The 18,508-nt window shown below is 41.3% G+C and overlaps 2 protein-coding genes across 2 annotated transcripts in view; both read left to right on the forward strand.

Moving 5' to 3' along the window:
• LOC102259804 (LIM zinc-binding domain-containing Nebulette-like) overlaps positions 1–18,508 on the forward strand; it is a 159,067-nt gene that overhangs the window by 31,087 nt on the left and 109,472 nt on the right. The gene's annotated exons all lie outside the window — the stretch shown is intronic.
• LOC102251708 (chromosome unknown open reading frame, human C10orf113) lies at positions 10,636–11,003 on the forward strand. The gene is given in 3 exon segments (XM_005865888.1): positions 10,636–10,719; positions 10,721–10,767; positions 10,769–11,003. Coding segments are annotated over 3 exon segments (366 nt in total).

The following is an 18,508-nucleotide window of genomic DNA, read 5'->3' on the forward strand; positions in this document are numbered from 1 at the left end:
ATTTCTGGGTCCTCTGTTCTGTTCCATTGGTCTATATGTCTGTTCTTGTGCCAGTACCAGGCAGTTTTGAGAACCGTGGCTTGGTAATATAGCTTGATATCTGGTATTGTGATCCCTTCAACTTTGTTCTTCTTTCTCAAGATAGTTGTGGCTATTTGGGGTCTTTTTTTAATTCCAGATGAATTTTTGGAGAGTTTGTTCTAGATCTTTGAAATATGCCATTGGTATTTTAATAGGTATTGCACTGAATCTATATATTGCTTTAGGTAGTGTGGACATTTTAATGATGGTGATTCTACCAATCCATGAACATGGTATGTTCTTCCATTTGTTTATGTCTTCCTCTATCTGTTTTTTCAATGTTCTGTAATTTTCCTAGTACAGATCTTTTACATCCTTGGTTAAGTTTATTCCTAGTTATCTTATCTAATACCATTTAAAATATACTCATGTTTTTACCTTTTACTCAATCACAAGTCTAAAATCAGTTTCAATCTGGCATATTCTCAAAGACGTCAGATTCTCTAGCATTCCATAGTTTAATACCCAATATACAAATATTATTTTGAACTTCACACAAAACTATTAATACTGCTGCATTTATTTACTTCTGTAGCTCTCTCTATACTTGATTCCAAATCTTCCCAGGGTTATCAAGACACATGCTCACTATCAGAAAATGATCTATGATGTGAGGCAGGCTGAGGTGGCCAGGCTAATTGTTGAGATGGGTGACTGGGCCACCATACATTGGTTTGTGGCAGAGATTTGGGGTTGAGGAGGCATATGACCAGGATCTTTTTGAATTGCTAATAGGACCATTTTAAAAATGAACAAGAGGCTAAGCCCTGTATAGTTGATATGACAATAAATAGCAGTCCACACCCCTCAGGTGTGATGGATTTTTAGCCTTGGTCTGCTGGGTTGCTATACTTACGTCGTCCTATCATCTGGTTTGGGTAGACATACGTCTGCATCCTCATCCAGGTTGCAACTAATTTCCTCCACTGCTTGATTACATTCTGCATTTCTTTAGCTCTTGGCAGCATTATATAGTCATTTTATTCAGTCTGATTGGATTTTGCATTTCCTTTCAAATCTTTGGCCACAAGTCTAAAGCTTCATGCTAATGAAAATGTCTTTCTCTAATTTCTCCATATTACCTTGAATTATAGCCTTTAGAGCTTGGCTTACATCCCTAGAAATAATTCCACTAGTGCTGTGTAACCTGATTATAAAAAGTCCTGGGCCAGCCATTGTTCTTAATATCTGTAAACTCTGTATATATATTGTAACTAGGGATGACAAAGTGTGTCTGCTTTGAATTTTGTTATTGAATTGCTTTTGAACAGATTTGAAGACTTAATCACTATTGAACATATAGAATCAAGTAGGAATAGGTCCTGTGTAAGGGTTTCATGAAGTCATTGGTAGTGGTGTGCTACTTACTTTTGGTAATTTAATTTCATTTTGCTTATTTACAGTGTCTGGGATAATAGTAGACACTGTTTTCTTGGCAGATATTCTGCCCTGTGGTTATCTTTTCTAATTCTCCAACTTGCCATCTTTTTTTTTTTTTGTCATTATTCATTGCTTCTGGTCTGTCTCACCTCCCAGTCCAACATCTTATTGAACCTTGATGCCTGTTTTAGGTTTTCTATACACTGTGCATGGCATATTTACTATGTATTTATTTACTTTTTAATCATGGTTTCTACCATAGTTGATGGCCCATTTATTTTAAAGATAACTTCTTTTTGTCTTCTGGGGAGCCCTTCAGGTTTACTTTCTGAGCCACCACATGAGCTTGGTAGGAACCTAAAGACCATGAATTCTTTCTACCTCAGATGACCATTTCTTCTATGTGTCCATCTCTTCTTGGTCTTGGAAACTCCATCAGAAAATGGACACATTTCTAGGTGTTTAGTGTGAGTTGGGACAGTGGCATTTGTTGTCCCAGCGATGCAAGACTGTCTTGGTTTCTACTGTGTGAAGAAGCCAATTTGATTCTCCTTTCAACCTTGTCCTTTATGATTATAATCACCATTACCCTGGTGGTGGTAGTGGGGGGTGGCTGGCAAGTAGGAGCTGACCACTGACCATCAGAAATTATGAGACCCGGCATCCATACCATGCTCAGCTCCTCTGCACATGCTTAATTATGATTTTGCTTAGGTGTCGCTACCTATAGGAAGTGGCCAATGAGTCAGTAACCTCAGTGACCGTGACCTTGAATGGATTTTAAAGGCCGCAAAACCAGGATGAAATTCGCAGCAGTAGCCATAGTACAATTAGGCACTAAACAGGATCGTTTGGTAAACTGGACTAATTCTACAAATCTCTACTTGTCCAAGGCAAAACCAGGTTGATGATGAACAATGTTTTCCCTAGTGTTTTAGAGTTGTAAATGAACACCAAGGCTATAGGGACAAGTAAGCATGAAGACTAATCGCACAAGAATAGTTTTGTGTAGTTGAATACAGCAAAGTTATTTGGATGAATATTTACTATATACCTACTTTGATAATGCTAAGAATAATTATTGATTAAGTATGAGATGCCAGATACTTGGAAAAATTGTTTCATTGAATTCTGACAACCGTATGAAGTAAGAGTTATAATTACCTCCAGTTTTATGAGCAAGAAGTTAAGTACATTGCCCAGAGTGACATGACCAATAAGTGATGGAGCCAGGACTTAGGCCCATGTCTGCCTACAACCAAAGACCATGCTTTATCACTTCATATATGCCTATAACATGCATATGTTATAAGGTGTGATGTAAGTGTTATCTTAGGATTTTTCCTTGCCAACCCAAGAAGATTTTATGCCCGTCAGGGAAGTCAACAGAAAGCACTGATTTAAGGAAAAACCCTATAAACTCCAGAAATACTTTCCCTAGATGACCATTAATTAAGTAATTTGTCCTCCCCAATGAGAGTAAGGCGTTATATCAGTCATTTTGCCCTAAGTCTGAATGAATTCATGCTGATTATTTTCCTAATAGCATAACTGCAATGTAGTTTTGAATAAAAGATTATATGGCTGAGGGAAGAGAAATTGGGGATAATTTTGGAACACAGAGGCCCCTCAGAATAGGGCGGGCCTTGGTGAGCTTTGTCTAGCCATAGGGCAGCCAAACATACAGGTTGCTGAGGAAGGAGAGGGGGCGTTTAGAAGGCTGGACAAGGGCAGGCATCTAAGCAAGTTCACTTCTCTTCCAATTGTGCTTAACCGGAGGATCCTGATACTGGAATGCTCACTGAGCTCTGGCCTGTAACAGGCCAAGGGTGCGGGCGAGGATGTGGAAGAAGCAGCAGTCAGGAGATAGTCCTCAGACTTCAGTGTTCACTAGACACATTTGGGGCTTTCTTAAGAAATGGAGATTTCTGAACTTGGCTAGTGAATTGATCCAGCAGGTATGGGGTGGGCCCAGAGACCTAGATTTTGTCAGTCTCACTAGGTGATTCTAATGCAGATGATCTGAAGACCAAACTTTTTAAAACTTTGGGTTGTAGTCTTCCACTAATAGAAGTCTATCACCTGACCCAGAATATGATTTGGTGGCTTCTATGAGGGTGTGGACTCCCTGGCTGAACAACTGAAGGTGCTTGAATAAAAGAAGGGGCTTTCTCTCTGAGAACGGTGCTGCATCTCACCAAAGCTCTTTAAGATCCAGAATTTTCTGCCTCAGGGACTGGCCATGCTACCAGTATCTTCCTTCCTTCGTAGCTAGTGTCTGGCCTCCTCTCTTGTTCTGGCTGCAGATGGTGGGAGGGTGGCTACTGAGCGTTCGGGACTTCGGGGCTGAAATTGGGACAGTCTCAGACAGACAGGGATGCTTGGCCACCCTACTTGCCCAGAAGCCTCATTGTATAGACCCATTGTAACTGCCCAGCATGCAGAAGGATTGTGCTGTGGTGTCGCAGGCCAGGTAAGTAACTCAACAGGTATGTCCTATATGTCAGTTGGAGCTGTTCCTTTTTTTAAAATGGAGAAGCCCTTTGTGGTTTAGTACCATTAGCTCTTCAGGTTCATTCCTGAAGCTGCAGGAGGCTGAATGCAGGTGGCCTCACCTGGCCTTTGAAGTAACTTCTCATTGATTCCTTTTTGTCAAATATTATGCCAAGAACATTGCCAGCTTCTCCTTCTCCCCCCTTCCTCCTCCTCCTCCTTTCCCCCCAATCTCCACTAAGGCTATACCTAGGATGTGGCTTTATTGAGATGGGAGAAATAAGATCTTAATACAGCCCCTCGGGAGGATAAGGATGGGGAAACACCAGATAAAGAGGTTAAGGGAGGACGGGCTGTCCTGTTGGCAGAGGCCCTGTGGCCTCACCTCACCCAGTGGTTCTACTCTTTTATTAGCTTAGAGAGAAACCCTAGTATTCTTTCTGAAGTCAGTTTGCAAGAGGAAAATGTGTTTTCTTGAGTGAGGAATGTCCCGAGGGTGGAGTTCAGGCTGCTTTGCTCTCAGCTTGGGCTCTGGGATGAAACAGGGACTAGAGACACAGCTCTTTTTGAACTAAAATGACTCACAAGGGGTGTCCAAGGAGAAATGAATGAGCGCACTGGAACCTGGACAAGTGTTGCCTTCAATCAAGGGTGGACTGGGAAAACAGCAAGATGAATAAACCCATTTTTTGTTTAAAAAATAAAAGGCATCAAATATTAAACATTAAATTTTTTTCAATTACAGTTCATGTTCAGTATTATATTAGTTTAGGTGTACAGCATAATGGTTAGACATTTATATAACTTATGAACTGATCTCCCCCCCATAAGTCTAGTACCCATTTGACACCATACATAGTTGTGACAATAGTATTGACTATAATCTGTATGCTGTACTTTACATCCCCATGAAAAAAGGTATCAAATATTGAAGTGTGTGTTTATAGATAAGAAACAGATCTGAAAGGAATTCTTAAGAGGAATTCTGAAACCCCTAAGCAGCATTGTAGAATCAGAGTAGCTTCCTGTCCAGCATTGTAGAATCAGAGTAACTTCCTGTCCATGGTGTGCTTCTGGGTGAATGGGTCCTGATGTTTGTTAAAACAGTGTCAGAACTCATACTGAATTCCATCCCAGAAGGTTTCCCATCTAATTATATTTTGCATATGCAAATATTAAAAGTAATTTGCAGTTGCTAAACACACACTAATTTTTGAGATAGTTGTGAAGGTAGGAAGGAAGGTGTTCCAGAAGTTTTCCAACTTATGGGAAGTTACCTTTGAATGGAAACTTGTCCACACTTGGTAATTAGAGATTGACAGTAAAAAGGAAAGCCCGTGAAGAGAGACTTACAGTTGTTTATGATGTGAGTTTACATGGATTGAATGGGGGTCTCCTACAATTTATGGAACATGTAAGAAATTCTTGAAAAAAATTGCGACTGAGGGAATTAATCCTGCTCTCTCACCCTAGCATTTACAAAGTATTTCTAGCACTGTTGCTAAAAGAAAAACATGATAAAGAATACTTTGCCCTTATAAAGCAGCCTTGAGTCTAAGAGCATTACTTGAGAAAATTCAAGACTGATTTTTTTGTGTAGCATGGAAATTTGGCACCTGTTTAGGATTTGTTTTAGGAAAACTTGCAAGTCTGTGGAAAACAAAACAAAGAGTGACTTGTACACAGGACAGAGATGAACATCAACATCAAGTGGTTCCTAGCTTGGGGCTCTGGACACGAGGACATCACCTGGAAAAATCAGAGATGTCATGGTAAACCACGTCACCCACGCAGGCTCATCTGCTGTTATTTTAAGACCTATATTTCTTTGAAAACTATAGCCCTAGGATTAATATAATTGGATCTTTACTTATAGTAAAGCTAATGTGTACTGGGTGCTCACAAGGGGCCATGTATGTTTGAGTTCTTTGACTCATATCCTTGCAACTCTCTGAAGATACTGTGTTTTTTTCTCTCTTTCTCCCAATTTTAAGATAAGGAGAATCTGAGTACAGACCCGAGAATAACTTGATTCAAAGTCACACAGCCTTGTTAGGAGTAGAATTGAGTTAGACTCTAGCTTCAGAACTTGTGCTCTTCACCACTGCCCTGTGTACTGCCTCCCCAGTAATTTCATTTTGTTAAAATAAAAGAATGCCTGCTTCTCTTATCTTGAAGCTGTGACCAGTACTTAGGTAAATGATGCGAGGGCTGCAGTCGCACAAACAGATTGAAAGTCACAAAAAGAGAGAGATTTTTAAAAAAATATATTTTATTGATTTTTTACAGAGAGGAAGGGAGAGGGATAGAGAGTTAGAAACATCGATGAGGAGAAACATCTATCAGCTGCCTCCTGCACACCCTCTACTGGGGATGTGCCCGCAACCGAGGTACATGCCCTTGGCCAGAATCGAACCTGGGACCCTTCGGTTCTCAGGCCGATGCTCTATCCACTGAGCCAAAGATCAACTGAAGGACTTGTATGCATGCATATAAGCATAACCAATGGACATAAGACACTGGGGGGTAGGGGGGGCCAGGGGATTGTCAAGGGCGGGGAAGGAAAAAAAGGACACATATGTAATACCCTTTGTAATACTTTAAGCAATAAAAAAAAAATTAAGATTGGTTTCAGGAAACTAAAAAAAAAAAAAAAAGTCACAAAAAGAAAGCTGGTGAAAGATTGAAGTAGAACTCCTATTTCATATCATATGAAATTATTAACTCAAAATGGATCAAGGACGCAAATATAAAAGCTAAAAGTTATAAAACTCTTAGAAGAAAAGAGGCATAAATCTTTGTGACCTTGGGTTAGGTGGTGGCTCTATATCAGTGATGGCAAACCTTTTGAGCTCGGCGTGTCAGCATTTTGAAAAACCCTAACTTAACTCTGGTGCCGTGTCACATATAGAAATTTTTGGTAATTTGCAACCATAGTAAAACAGAGACTTATATTTTTGATATTTATTTTATATATTTAAATGCCATTTAACAAAGAAAAATCAACCAAAAAAATGAGTTCGCGTGTCACCTCTGACACGCGTGTCATAGGTTTGCCATCACTGCTCTATATTCTATGACACTAAAAGCATAAGCAACAGAAGAAAAAAGAAATTGAACTCCATCAAAACTTAAAAACTTTTGTGCTTCAAAGGACATTCTCAAAATGTAAAAAAACAATCCACAAAATGTGAGAAACTATTTGCAAATCACATAAAAGACTTGTATCCAACATGTAAAGAACTGTTACAACTCAATATTTAAAAGACAAATAACCCCATTAAAAGCGGGCAAAAGTTTTGAAAAGACATTTCTCCAAAGAAGACATACAAAGGGCCAATAATCATATGACAAGAGTCTTTAGGGAAATGCAAATTAAAACCCCAATGAGATACCACTTTATACCCACTGAAATTTACATGGTAAAAAAGATGGACAATAACAAGTGTTGGTGAGGATGCAGAGAAATTAGTTAGAACCCCCAAACGTTGCTGGTGGGCTAGTAAAGTGGTCTGACAGTTGGAAAACAGTCTGACAGTTCCTTAAAAAGTTAAACGTAGAGTTACCATATGATCCAACAGTCCTACTCCTTGGTATATATTCAAGAGAATTGAAAGTTTGCATCAATTGTATGTGAACTTGTATGTGAATGTTCATAGCAGCATTATTCATAATAGCCAAAAAAGTGGAAACAGTCCATCAAAAAAAATGAATCCACCAAAAAGTGGAAATGTCCAGCAGCTGGTGAATGGCTAACAAAATATCTGCACAGTGGAACATTATTCAGCCCTAAACAGAAATGAAGTACTGATGCATGATATAACATGATGAGCCTTGTAAACATTAAGCTACACGAAAGAAACCAGACACCAAAGACCATTTATATGAAACTAGAGGCCCAGTGCACAAAATTTATGCAGGGGGTGGGGGGTGTCCTTCAGCCTGGCCTGTACCCTGTCCAATCTAGGATCCCTCTCACAATCCAGGACTACTGGCTCCTAACCGCTCACCTGCCTGCCTGCCTGATTGCCCCCAACTGCCCTCCCTGCTGGCCTGATTGCCCCTAACCACTCCTCTGCCGGCCTGATTGACACCTAACTGCTCCCCTGCAGGCCTGGTCGCCCCTAGCTGCCCTCCCTTGCCAGCCTGGTCATCCCCAACTGCCCTCCCCTGCCGGCCTGATCTTGCCCCCAACTGCCCTCCCCTGCTGGCCCGATTGCCCACAACTGCCCTCCCCTGCTGGCCTGGTCCCCCCCAACTGCCTTTCCCTGCTGGCCTGTTCACCCCCAACTGCCCTCCCCTGCCGGCCTGATCACCCACAACTGCTGTCCCCTGCTGGCCATCTTGTAGTGGCCATCTTGTGGTGGCATCGTGCGACGCCACCTAGGCTTTTATTATATAGGATGTCCAGGACAAGGCAAGTTCGTAGAGACAGACTGGTACTTGCCATGGGCTTTATGGAAAAGGGGAGAATGGAGAGTGACTCTTAATGGGAGCAGGGTTTCTCTTTGGGGTGATGAGAATGTTCTGGAATTATATACTGGTGATGATTGTACAACTATGAGAATATACTAAAACCCACTGAATTTGAAAAGGTAAATTTTATGGTAATGAAATTATATCGCAGTTTGTAAATACAAAAAACCCCCAAACAAACAAAAAAGAAAGCTATTTCTAAAAGTAGATAACAAAGTTAGTATTAACCATTCAAAAAAATACAAAAGCAGGAAATTTACCAACTTCATTTTGAGAACCAAGGGAAACTGGGATCCAGCTCCTCCCAAATGAGCTTCCTTTTTTTCTCTTTTTCTGCTTCTCACTCCCTGTCTCAAACTTAGCAGTTGGAAGAGATGACTGGTTCAGTGGGGAGAAAAAAAAGATGGCACTTCTGTTTCAATCTCAAGGTCATGACCTGTCAAACACTCCAGAGGTTCCAAATGTATTACAAAACAACAACATTTTGCAATGTTGACCCTCTCCACACTTCCCTTACTAGTTTTGTGCTGTGTGTGTGTGTGTGTGTGTGTGTGTGTGTGTGGTGTGTTTAGTTTGATTTTGTTACTTCTTATTTATTTATTTTGACAGAGAGAATCCTCATAGTGAGCAGAGCACAGCCCTACAGCCCACTGAGACCTAACTGTGGAGGATACATGCTGTCATTGTTTTGGAAACTTTGTTTCTAGTTAATATGCATGGGGCTCATCTGATATTGGGCTCAACCCAACATCAACCTTAATCCCAGCATATCCTCCTTTCATGTTGTTCATTAAAGATTGGGTGTGTGTGTGTCAAGTGGGACTTTGAGGACCAGCTTTTTAAAAACATTGAGATAGAGTTGACTACAGCATTGTATTAGTTTCAGGTATGCAACAAGAATGATTTGATATACATATATATAGCACAACGATCACCACAATAAGTTTAGTAACCACCACACATAGTTGCACTTTTTTTTTCTTGTGATGATTATTTTTGTCTCTGACACACAGTTCATAGTCACATTCATTCTCTAACAAGGATGTTTTTTAAAATAGTTGGTCAAATTAGGAACCAAACAAAGTATATTCATTGGCTTGGCTGTTTTATCTAGTAAGTATTTTTACATCTATGATTGCACCTCTCTCCCCCTTTTTGAGTTCCTTTATTTGTTAGAGAAATCTGGTTATTTACCCTATAGGTTGCCCCACATTTTGGGTTTGGCTGATTGCTTCTTTGTATTGTCATTTAACTTGTGCCTCTATTCCTGTATTTGCTGTACACTCATAGAGCAAGAGGCCTCATTAGATTCTGGTTCAACTTTTATTTATATTTTCCTGGCAAGACCACTTCATAGGTGGTACTGCACACCTCCTATTGCATCATCTTAGGAAGGACATAATATCTGATTGACCAGTTTCAGTGATGTTAAGATTGATGAGAAAATTTAGCTGTGTGTCTGATCCATGCTTTATAAAGTTCCCAATGCACCTTTCATTTAATGGTTTTTGCAACTACTGATCTTACTTAGGAATTGCAAGATGGAAATTTTCTAATTCCATCATTATTTCTGCATTTATTCGTTGGGATTCTTTTATGTGGATGAACTGTCCATCATCAATTATTTGGTCACCCCGAAATAAATTTGAAAAGGAAAAGCAGTGTATGTTCTTTTGTCTTACATTTATTTATCAATTTTCAGAATAATGAATTGGGGTCTTAGCAACTTCTAGTGGTGCTCACCATGAGCTGTTCCCTACTGCTTTAGGGGTGGAGGTGGAAGGACATCTTATCAACCCACTATAAATCCATGGACTTTGTAGATTTGATATGTTTGAATCAGTCATCCTTTTTGATATTCCAGTTGTCCCATCTCTGGCCAGTGGAGGCTCATTCTAATTGGCTTGTATGTCTTGTTGATACTACCCTGTTAGGTGAATTAATGATTGGAAAATATGAAGTATTTTTGTTTCTTTACCTCTGACGAGTGCCATTGTGGTTTTGGGTACTTCTACACTCTAAGTCAGGTAGCTAAATAGAAAATAAACAAACGCTAGCAACATTTCTATACTGTGTCATGAGTCTTACCAAGGAAGTCCTCGATTTTGAATATGGGTTGGTTTCAAAATATACCAGCATTATGGTTGTTGTTATTCCAAATGTGCTATTTTTCTCACCTTTTATATGGGGCACCAGGTAGGAAGTATGGATAGCTGCATTTCATCCCATAGCCCTGGTGAGGCAGAACAGGGAGTGAAGGAGGGCCTGAGGCCCCCCAGTGAGCTGTTCAGGGAAGTGCAGAAGGCTGCAAATCTGGCCAAGACTTGCCAGGTGGCTGTAGAGTCAGCACCAGTCCCTAAAAGCCAGGAGTGGGAGCGGCCATCCTGGCAGCGCCTGAGCCAGGTCCAGGCAAGTGGGCCAAGTCCCTGAGCCTGTCCCTGGGACCAGAAGGCATAGCCAGAGGGAAGCATGGATTTAAATTCCAGGGCATACGACTAGAGCTCATCATATCCAAAGAGAAGGAGCTGAGAATGACTGTTTATAAGTGCTTAAAGCACACTGTCTCATGCTGAATCATATGTGATAGCATTTAAGGAGGGCCTGCTTGTTGTTTCTGTGCCCTGTGGAGCACATGTGACTTCAAAGGCAACTCTGTGGGGTGCGGGGAGAGAGGAGCATGCTTTTATTTTGAATTTTGGCACAAATCCTCCAAACTATTTTTGATGGCCAGGAAACAAAACTCACATTTCCTCTAAATTCATTTGCATTTAGCAGATCCACCTTTGTTTTTCTACCATAACAGTTTCCACTTCTTCAACCCGTGTATCCTTCCTACCTTGAGCTTTATTTTGTAGGAAAAAGGCAAGGGTGACACTAGATGATTCTCAAACAGCCTCCAATAGCCCAATTCATTAATTGTCCCCTCCCCGACTTCTCCTTTCTTCCCATTATAATGTGTCCTCAGAATTTAAAACAGCCGTAAGACAACAGCCATAAGACTGTTTAAGACCATGAAACATGTTGTAAAAAGGAGCTCCTGGTTTCACTTCAGTCTGATGGGACCCCTCGGTGATGAGCGAATATAGTTTCAACTTAATGCGTGTGCACAGTGGCTGTGTGTGTGTGTGTGTGTGTGTGTGTGTATAAGGTTCTAGAGACCCCGAGATTCCATCCATTAATCATAAAAATTAGAGACATGACGGTTGTTTTCAATGGTTCTCTCTCTCCAGCACAAGACGGTTCCTCTGGCTTGCTTTTGGGGTGAGTTTCCTTTGGCCTCTTTGCCCTGCCTTCTGATACAGGCTATGCTGTTTTTACTTCTTTTGCCCTATTTATTTTTGATCATTTTAATTACTTTTTTCCAAACCCTGTATTCCTTATGCTGTTTGATACTTTGAATCCTGATATGGTTGGTGGTAGTTCTGTCTAACATAGCATCATCCTAATGAGCCCAAGATGGGTGTTCTATTGCCATGAGGGTCTTGTGATGTCTCAGGCAAAAACTTGCACTCTCTGTATGAGCTCATCACCCCTACTGTGGGGAAAGGGCCTGGTCTGATTATTACATGTCAGCAGAAGAAGGGCAAGATATTACTAGCTTCGATAACTTTGATATTATATCTTTTTTTTATCCCAGAATTAATAACTCATAACTCGTTCTTTTCTCTAATTTTTGTTAGTAATGTTGCCTTAAATTTTAAAGAACAGTAACACAGTATTGATAATAATTATATTAATATTCTAAAAGATGGGCTCCTATCACCCTTCATCCTCCATCAAAATGGACTCTTCCCTGAAGAGTTGAGTTATGAGTAGGATGAATTTATGTTGGCCTAGTAAGTAATGTTATGATCTAAAAGCATTTGTCAATGGGCCAAGTGTATAAGTTATTCTATGGAATTCTATAAATACTAAGAAGTGTTTTAATTATTTGCATATATTCTGTGTGCACAAAATTGCATAAAATGGTGCTAGTAAAAACTCTCTCTCTCTCTCTCTCTCTCTCTCTCTCTCTCTCTCTCTCACACACACACACACACACACACACACACACACACACACGGATTAACCTCAAAGAGCTTACTGGTATATTTTAGTATAGAGACAGAAAAAAAAATTCATGAAACATTTATTGAGTAACAAAGGAAAACTTAAACCTAAATGTTAAATTGGTGGAGGCTGGATAATTTGGTGTGTGTGTGTGTGTTGGTGGTGGGGGTTGGGGTGTGAGATGGGGAGAAGGAGAACTTTAGGCAGGGAAATAGCACTGGTATGTCTAGAAAAAAGACCAAGTGGTAAGCCTTATATGGACCACTGGGAGGGACAGGATGACTTGATTAGAGGGCTTAGGTGCATAAAAGATTTAGTGAGTGTTTACTAACAGTTGCAGAGTATGAATGAAGTTGATGATGGAGAACTTAAATAATGTGAAGTTCCATCTACAGACATGAAGTAGCAATTAGACTCAAACCATATTGTTACTAGTTTAAGAAGTCTAGACTGTTTGCCATAGTTGAAAGAGCACTATAAAATCATAGCAGATACAGCGGAGTAACCTAAAATAATTCAAAGAACACATTTGTCTTTGACCTTGCACAAGATGATTATACTAATGTAAGATCTATAAGAGTGAGGACCTTGTCTCATTTAGCTTTATATCTCCCAAGAGGTGCATCTTAGCACAGTATTATGTACATGGTGGATTTTATTGATTGATTGTGTTAATCCTCACCTGGGGATATTTTTTCCATTGAATTTTAGAGAGAATGGGAGGGGGGGGAGATGGAGAGAGAGAGAGAGAGAGAGAGAGAGAGAGAGAGAGAGAGAGAGAGAGAAGAGAAAGAGAAACATCAATGGGAGAGAGACACATCGAATAGTTGCCTCCTGTAAGTGCCCCAAACTTGGGCCAGGTATCAAACTTGCAGCTCAGGTGTGTGCCCTTGACTGGGAATCGAACCCAAGACCCCATCAGTGTGTGGGCATATGTTCTTACCATGAAGCACACTGGCCAGGGCTACGTGGTGGCTTTTAAATAGTTTTCATTGATTGAATGAATGAATTTAGTATGAAGAACATCCTCTGGTGTTGGCCTCAAAGAGGCATTGTTAAGCCATGATCCCTTAGGAGGTGGGCTCCATTGTCCAGGGAATGTGTTATGCATCAGTGAAGTCCACTGTTACTAGGTTTTTCAGAAATATTTTTAGGTTATTATTATAACCAGCCAAAATGATTTTGTCAAGTATCTTCCATGATTCCAGCACTATAGAAGGTATGTGCGACTTGATTCTTGGCATTACAGAAACTATGTTAAGAGTATTCATTGGGGGAAAATTAGAAAATCAAAAGACAATATCCGAGGCAGAAGTACTGGAGGGAGTATAAGTGGGTATTTTAACTGCTGCCCTTCATTTCTCTTTTCCTTAGAAAATTGATCTGTGTCATATTTTTAACTCATATCTACTGATGACTCAAACTGATATTTGTTCTAGATCTCATACCTGGACACTGAACATTCCTCCATTATCTTAAGCTTCATATCTATAAACCCAACCAGATTACAGCACTGTTGTTCTAATCACAATCATGCACTATTTCTATATATCTTTATTACCTTATGTTTATTAGTTGCCATTGCTACTCTTTTTGGATTGTGGGTAGATCAAGATAATAGAAGAGATGTTTAGCCATGTGAGTCCAATGTGCAGAGCAGATGTGGTGGGAGAAGGAAATAGAGTGATGCTCTTGGGACTTTGATGGAAGACACAAATGATAGAGTTTTGACTTAAGGGTACTGAGAAAGTTCTGTTTCAGGTCAAGTGATACAGTGGGAAAAACCAACATGTTCTTTGGCCTGAAACATACCTTACCTGTTAACTTGCTTAATATTGGTATATCAGTTTTGGTAAACAGAATTTTGCTTTAAACATTTTAGAAAAGCTTAGTATTGAAAGGATGCCTATTATTAAATTACTAGAGGCCTGGTGCATGAAATTCGTGCCCGGGGGGCGGGGAGGAGGTGTCCCTCAGCCCAGCCTGCACCCTCTCCAATCTGGGACTCCTTGGGGGATATCCAACTGCTGTTTTAGGCCCGATCCCACAGTTGGACATCCCTCTCACAATCCGGGACTGCTGGCTCCCAACTGCTCACCTGCCTGCCTGCCTGATTGCCCCTAACCGCTTCTGCCTGCCAGCCTGATCACCCTCTAACCACTCCTCTGCCAGCCTAACTGCTTCCCTGCTGGCCTGATTGCCCCCAACTGCCCTCCCCTGCCAGTCCGGTCGCCCCCAACTGCCCTCCCCTGCTGGCCTGATCATCCACAACTGCCCTTCCCTGCTGGCCATCTTGTGGCGGCCATCTTTGACCACACGGGGGCGGCCATCTTGTGTGAGGGCGTGATGGTCAATTTGCATATCACCCCTTTATTATATAGGATCCTTTTTCTAACTGTATTTTTCTGGTATACTGATAGGTTTACATGCAAATGCATTGATTCTTAGCTCCCTGATCTCCAGGCTGTCTCATGTGTAGCTGTCAATTAGTGGAATGAACTGTCATGTCGTGTGCTATCTCTCACCCGTGGTGTTTAAACAGAGATGGCATTACTATTTCAGACACTGAAAACATGAGTCTGGCATTGGGTAGGAGATTGGATGAGCTCTCTAGGAGCCATACAAAGATGAAAATTTTATCATTTTATAGTGATACATGATAGGATTATTTAGTAATTTATTTTTACTACTATGTAATACACTGGCAATAGGCATGCATTGATTTTGGCTTTCTCTATGGTACCTGGGGAGGCATAAGTTTAAACACTTATAAGTGACTTTCAAGGGTGGTGTCATTGTCAGAGTTCATGGGTTACACTGTGATTGTTGAATTAAACTAAAATATCCTTTTGACTTTGTTGACATGGGAATTACTGGTAGGGGATGAATTAAAATCACGAGGTTCACCATATCATGGCATTAAGGTGGTTTGTAGACAGTTTGCCTGACAAAGCTTATAGTTATATGGTTATAAAGGCTCAGGGCATCTCTATGAAAGAGAGGTAAAAAGGGATAGAAGGAAATAGCGGTTCCTCCTTTGAACTGAAGCCATGCAAGACATGGGATGAAGGGTGTAATTGTGGGGTGCTTGGTCTGTAACTGTAAGAAAGCTTTAGAGCCAAGCATACTTTAGAAATGATCTCCTGGGTTGTCAGCCGTGCGTAATTTTCTTGGTCTGATGCTTTCAGAGGTTCTCCCTCTGCTTCATGGAGGAAGTTAGAGGTTATTGTATGAAGCTGGAAGGATGCAGTGCCTTTAGATCCTTTGCCAGTATTCCATCACCATCTTGAAACAAAGAACATGGTAAACACCCACAGCTTACACAGCGAAAGAATTCCTTTGAACCTGATCGACTGGAGAAAATATCTTCATAGCAGCAAACGCAAAGCTGTGTGTATCTAGCAGGAGCCGAGTCTTCACTCCGCTTGTCTTCCTCAGGAGAGCTTTGTTCTCTCCAGCGAGCATCTTCATTCTGGCACTAACACTCTCACACAGGTGGTCCTGGTTGTCTTTTTGCTATCATGAGCTACTTTTGAAAGTGCCAATTACTGAGTGTAGAAGGAATGATGGAAGACAAAATTCTTATTTTACAACCACCATCATAATTAATAAATGATTCAGGCAAGAATGATCAGTGGATGCTAAAATCAGTGAGTGAAAATTGTCAGGGACTAGTGTTGCCCTTTGGACTAGTTATTTATAAAGGGAGACAGGCACTTTTACAATGGAAATTACCTTAAACGTGTGATCAGATTTAGGCAGTTTAACATCGCCCAAAAAGAAACAAATTGATGTCATGTACCCACCGATTTGATCCCTGCTTGTCACTTAGGCAGCATTCCTGTCCCAAATGTTTAACTTGAATCTAATCATGAGGGAACAATCAGACAAATAGAAAAATGAAGGCTTGTTTTCTTAATAAATGTCAGTCATTATAGACAAAAAAAGGTGGGGGAGCTGTTTTTTTTTTCCCCCCGCCCTTGAGCAGCTGTTTCTTTTATTAAAGGAGACTAAAGAGATATGACATCTAAATGCAGTGTATGATCATGGATTGCATCCTAAATCAGGGAAACAGCTATAAAAGGCCTTTATTGGGTTATTTGAGGAAATTTGAAAATGGACTATATATTAAACCATAGCATTGTATCAATGTTAAATCCATGAGTGAAATAATTTTGTCTGAGAATGTCTTTGTTCTTACAGATTCATATTGAAGTATTTATGACTTAATTGTCATGATGCTTGCTACCAGCTTTAATGTGAATATATAAAACACTAGGGGCCCAGTGCATGAATTCGTGCACCTTGTAAGGAACTGTGGGCCACGAGGCTGTGGTGGGCACAGGGGTGGGTCTCGGCCCATCCTCCGCGCCCCTGCTCAGCCCCTCCTGCCATGGTCCCAGTCCCCTGTCTGCTGGCAGCCCTGCTCCCACTGCCGCTGCTCCCATGCACTGATGGCACGGAGTGATTGGGGCCAGCGCCAGCAGTGGGTGCAAGCGGGGCCCACACTGTCAGCAGATGCAAGCGGCGGCTGCCGGCCCCGATCGCCCCTCAGGATCAGGGGGAGGTGGAGGAGCCCTTGGGGCAATCGGGGCCGGCAGCCGCCGCTCATACCCGCTGACACCACCAAGCGATCAGGATGGGCGCTGGCAGTGGGTGCGAGAGACGGCTGCAGCCTCGATTGCCCCTCAGGAGCAGGGGGAGGTATAGAAGCCCTGAGGGGTGATCGGAGCCAGCAGCCAGCACTTGCACCTGCTGATGGCACCAAGCGTTCGGGGCTGGTGCCGGGCGCTGGCAGCGGGTGGGAACAGCGCTCCGGCGCTGGCAGTGGGTGGGAGTGGGGCTGGCGTGGGCAGCAGGTGCGAGCACCTGGTGGACTGTGGCACATGGGAGCAAAGAATTTTCAGTAACCACCAGAGACTCACCCCGATGACAGTGACCGGCGCCCCTCCTTGGTCTGGCACTCCCACTCACCTGCTCCACCATCCTGCTGTGGCCGAGGCTCGCCATGTTCCACACTGCCACCTGCTGCCAATGCCCTTCATGTTCCGTGCACTCCCCCTGGTGGTCAGCGCACGTCATAGCGACCAGTTTGGCTGTTATGCTGTTTGGTCATTTGCATATTAGGGTTTTGTATATATAGATAATATTTATTGCGTATAATATATATATATGAAGTACTTATGATTATTCAAATATAATACATTATATTGAATGAGTTGTGCATATTTGCTTTATGTACACATACAGTTGTGTTCTGTATAAAGCAAATATAGTAAAATGTTGACAATTGGTAAATCTGGATAGAGGGAATATTCATTGTACTATTTTGAAAACTTTTTAAGGTTTGAAAATTTTCAAAGTAGAACCTTGGGGAAAAAAGAACTTTTGTTTTAGGGAAGAGGTGGTGGAGAGAAGTGTTGAGCTGTTAAACTCATATTCATAAGAATATGACATTTTATTACTGTTGAATTAAGCAAAGTTAGATGACAGCCCATTGAAAATAAGTATTCACAAACAAACTCAGTGAGCTCGATTCAGATAGTTTGGAATTAAGTGTTTTTAGAGTAGGACTGCTGTTGGACATCTTAGTCTTTTGTTTCTACAACATTGACTTTTACTTGTTGTGATGCTTACTTAGCTCACAGGATTGTTATAAGCATTGATTAGATAATGTATGTGAAAGTGCTTGTAAACTGTGAAAATAATGTCTCTAAGTTTCTTAGGGTGTATGTAACAAGTTTGTGCTGAATTATGATGCCCAGTGTTCTATTTTATCAGTATAAAGAATATGCCTGCCCTAACTGGTCTGGCTCAGTGGATAGAGCATCGGCCTGCGGACTGAAGGGTCCCAGGTTCGATCCCGGTCAAGGGCATGTACCTTGGTTGCGGGCACATCCCCAGTAGGGAGTGTGCAGGAGGCAGCTGAATTGATGTTTCTCTCTCATCAATGTTTCTAACTCTCTATCCCTCTCCCTTCCTCTCTGTAAAAAATCAATAAAATATATTTAAAAAAAAAATAAAATAA

The sequence above is a fragment of the Myotis brandtii genome, unplaced genomic scaffold, assembly GCF_000412655.1.
Source record: "Myotis brandtii unplaced genomic scaffold, ASM41265v1 scaffold215, whole genome shotgun sequence".
NCBI classification, from domain to species: Eukaryota; Metazoa; Chordata; class Mammalia; order Chiroptera; family Vespertilionidae; genus Myotis; species Myotis brandtii.